The 4,062-nt window shown below is 47.5% G+C and overlaps 1 protein-coding gene across 2 annotated transcripts in view; it reads left to right on the forward strand.

Moving 5' to 3' along the window:
• The window catches only part of ssh2b (slingshot protein phosphatase 2b), a 17,061-nt gene extending 13,005 nt beyond the window's left edge, over positions 1-4,056 (forward strand). For both annotated transcript variants that reach the window (XM_035666975.1, XM_035666974.1), the window contains 4 exons: positions 18-164; positions 306-506; positions 1,144-2,167; positions 2,571-4,056. In XM_035666975.1, the coding sequence (XP_035522868.1) occupies positions 18-164; positions 306-506; positions 1,144-2,167; positions 2,571-3,908 (2,710 nt within the window). In that variant the 3' untranslated portion in view covers positions 3,909-4,056. The remainder of the gene's footprint in view (positions 1-17; positions 165-305; positions 507-1,143; positions 2,168-2,570) is intronic.
• The last annotated feature ends 6 nt before the right edge of the window (positions 4,057-4,062 follow it).

Here is a 4,062-nt window from a genome sequence, read left to right on the forward strand (position 1 = left end):
CTTTCATTCTCCCCCAGGGTTCAGTACATCCTGAATGTAACGAGGGAGATTGATAATTTCTTTCCTGGAGTGTTTGAGTACCACAACATCCGTGTTTACGATGAAGAGGCCACTGACCTGCTTGCTTATTGGAATGACACCTACAAGTTCATATCTAGAGCCAAGTGAGTTTCAGATGACTGCATGTTGTCTATTTTTCTCATGTCATTTTTTAGGAGTTAGCTGCTTTTGAAAAACTCAACTCTATCAGATCAGTTGATAGTGATACAAATGACAAATATGTATGCTTGATATATCAACTTCAGGAAAGCTGGATCCAAGTGCCTGGTGCACTGTAAAATGGGTATAAGTCGTTCTGCCGCCACAGTGATCGCATACGCCATGAAGGAGCACGGCTGGGATTTGAAAAAGGCCTTTGATTACGTCAAGGAGCGTCGAGCTGTGACCAAACCAAACCCCTCTTTTATGAGACAACTGGAGGAGTATCAGGGCATACTGCTGGCCAGGTATCTACATAAACACACATTTGTGTGCGTAGCATGACGTCAACACTGCATGGACTGTATGGCTAATCCAACAGGATGAAACAGAAAGCTGCACACAGCTAAATCGCTTTACCACCCTTATTTACAGAAAATGTGTTGTGTGATTGTATGTACAGTTATTGCATCCTAACTCTTAAACTACAAAATGTTTTTTGAATTTGAACTGAAGAAGCTTTTCATGCAGTATAATATAAAAAGTCCATATTGGAAAAAGTTGCATCATTATTTTCTTGGTTTTCTGGGAAAGGCCCCCCAATTACACCTAGAATTTTGGCCTTCATGACGCCCTTGTGTAGAGATAAGTGTAACTGCAGAGACAGTTGATAAGTCTCTGTGGGTTTGCCACTACAGACAACCCCTTTCACATTACACATTGTTAATAAAACATTATTGATTAATGCATGAAAGTTTCATTTCATTTCAGCATCATATTTATCTGTGACACAATACAATAGCATAATAACCTTATAAAATGATAAAGTGGATTTTTATTTATGTATGTTTGCATAAAGAGGAGTAACATGAAAAGACTACTGAGACTGAGTTATTTTTCTTGTTCCATGTTTATTCTCACCCTGTTTATCATCCTCTCCTACAGCAAGCAGAGGCACAACAAACTGTGGCGTTCTCACTCTGACAGCGACCTGTCTGACAACCATGAGCCACTGTCTAAATCTTTCGTCCAACCGCACAGCCTGGGTCACTCCGACCCCCACAACCAGGCCAGCAGCACACCTAGTCCCTCTGTGAAAGAACTGCTGCAATCACGGGGAACTTCAGCCAGCACTGGCAAACCGACACACTCCACTAGCCAGCCTGATACTGGCATCCAGTCCAATCAATTCAGCTCTTCTTCCTCCGAGAGGGTGGCAGCTCTATCAGCCGATGCCGAAGCTAGAAGTCTCGTGGCCCCTTCTCATTCTGCGGTAGTTCAGATCAACCAGTTGGACTCCCCATGTCCCGAGCTGACCGCTGACTCAGTTTCTCAATTATCTCCCCCATTGTCCAACGGCTTATGTGACTCTGAGGAACATCCCTCATCACCTCCTCTCTCCCAGCCATGGGCTGCCACGGTGGTGCCTGAGCTTCAAAAGACAGACATCGTGACTGTTGCACAGAGTGTTTTAGTGGGCCAGCCTCACCCACCTCCATCCTGTCACCACCTGCCCCTCTCCCCCGCTCCGTCCCCAACTCCAGCCTGCGTGGATGAGGTTATCAAACCACAGTCGTTGTCCTGTTCTCTGCCTGTGATAAAACCGATGCTAGTGTCGGTGCCTGAGCCCATGACAACCCAAACACAAGGACCCCAGTGTCTGGCTGCACCAGTGCCTGTCAAAAAAACAGACTGTGACCAACAGATGTGTGGCTTGTCTTTAGACGATTTAGCGACCCATCCTCCCTCCACTACTGACTCTATCAGCTACCCCAGTGCCATTTCACAAGACAACGAGGTGTTGTTCGGCCACAGTGCGGATCACATTAATTTCTTTAGTGCCAGGGAAAAATTCAAGGGAATGAGTCAAGATGGTAAAAGCTGCCAGCTGAAGAGTTGTGGCAAGGAACAGCAACCACTGCCTCAAGAGGTCTCCACTAGTGAGGGGAAGGAGGAGGAGAAAAGAAAGGTGAGGCTACTGCTTGTAACAGAACTGTCCAGAATTACTGCACATTTACTCAAACTGCAAACACCCAAAGTATTGAATAAGCTTTGGGTCACGTAGACTTTCTTCAGTGCAGCTCTCCTCATACTCAGATGGAGGTCTTGATTTGGGTGTTTATTTTGGGTGTTCAATTTTACAATCTTTTTTGTAAGTAAGGAAGTGTGTTGAACCCACAGCAGTTAAATTCAGTCTAGTTTAGCTGAGTCCAAGGGCGCCACCTGATGGTATATAGGAAGATGCTCCATGCAGAGTATCTGTCACATCTGAATTAGTTTTACATGAATGTATTCTGAATGATTTTATACTTAAATTTTTATTTGGCATTCAGACTGAATTATCATTTACATGATGTCCGTTTTCTTTGTAGGAAATGATCATCCCTGTGCAGGTCACAGGACTGAAGGATGCCGTACACATAGAGGTTTCACATCGTGACCCTCTTAGCCAACCAGAGCCTCAGGGCCCCCAGGACCAGGAAGCAAGGAAGTCGAGGCAGGAAATAGAGGATGGAGATGTTTCATCACAGAAGGAAGCTGAGAATGTTAAAGAGGAAGTGAAAAACAATGAAGAGGAGGAGACCACTTCTGCTCGTCTCTACAACGATTGGACGAGGGGATCTGTGCGGCGTGTCACACGACAGCTTGAGCAAAGAATGAAACAGGAGCACGAGACTCCGGTACTCTCCTCATCTCCACCGTCCCTATCAAGCAGCTCCTCTTGTTCTCAGCGCCGTCCACCCAGTGTACATCCTGCGACCATGTCTAATCCCCAGGATGCATCAGTTAGCTCGCAGTCAGTTAGCAGCGTGCAGGAAGAGCTGGAGGAGGAGAATGAGAGGGTTGGACCAGTTGAAAGAGAGAGTGGTGATGTAGTTGAGATGGGGGCAAATAATGATAGAAGCACTAAAGGACACAAACTCCAGCCTGCTGATATTAGATTGCTCTCTACCTCTTCTCCTTTCCACCGCTCCTCCCATTCTCCCTTTGCCTCTGTGAACTTCCTGTGTTTAGAGGGCGTGACAGAGCTTGAGTCATGCACAGACTGGGACTGCTCCACAGCGGTACCCCATAGTGACATTATCATGAGGGAGACATGGGAGACTTTGTGCGAGCTGGGTGCCTTCCTGCAGCAGGTGAGCATGGGCGGAGCCTGCAGGACCAGGTGTGTGGACCAGGTTTTTGGCCTCAGTGCTACCGCCACCCAAAAGCGAGTTAGCGGTGTCAATAGGAGGGTCAGAGAGGTGGAAGCCAGGATTCGCCAGGCAGGACTGACCCCTCCATCCCTGCTGAAGCGCTCAGCCTCTCTGGCCAAACTGGGCTGTCTGGAGCTGCTCGCCAATGACCTGAGTGAATGGGAGCTCAGCCGCTCGTCTGTAGCGCCGTCCTCAGCAGAACCTCCGATCCATGCAGTTAGCGATGAGTCCAAGAAGCAGCGGGTCCACAACTCTCCTTCCTCAGACACCCAGCAGCCAGAGGACTTCGGGATTGGTGCAGAGAGTCTCACTGAAGCAGGAGAACCTTCAACACCTCCGCCATCTCCACCGTCAAATCCGAATCCGCAAGCAGCACAACTCCCCTACTCTGACCAAGAGTCTCTGCATCTTCCTGGGCTGACACTTATGACAACAAGGCAGCAATACGGAAGGACTCATCCCCTGAGGAGGCTTAAGAAAAGAACTGCTAGTACCCTTTACCACACCATGTAACCCTCACCGTGCGTGTGTGTGAGAGAGAGAGAGAGAGGATCATCAGAAATGGAAATTAATGCATATGTTAGATTTATTCAGCAAAACAAACCAATGCCTCTTGCCTTAAAAGATATGTTAAGTACTTTCTGTACATTCTCTCCCCCCCCCCCCC

Source organism: Morone saxatilis, unplaced genomic scaffold (assembly GCF_004916995.1).
Source record: "Morone saxatilis isolate NCDOM2014 unplaced genomic scaffold, NCSU_SB_2.0 Contig20, whole genome shotgun sequence".
Taxonomy (NCBI): Eukaryota; Metazoa; Chordata; class Actinopteri; family Moronidae; genus Morone; species Morone saxatilis.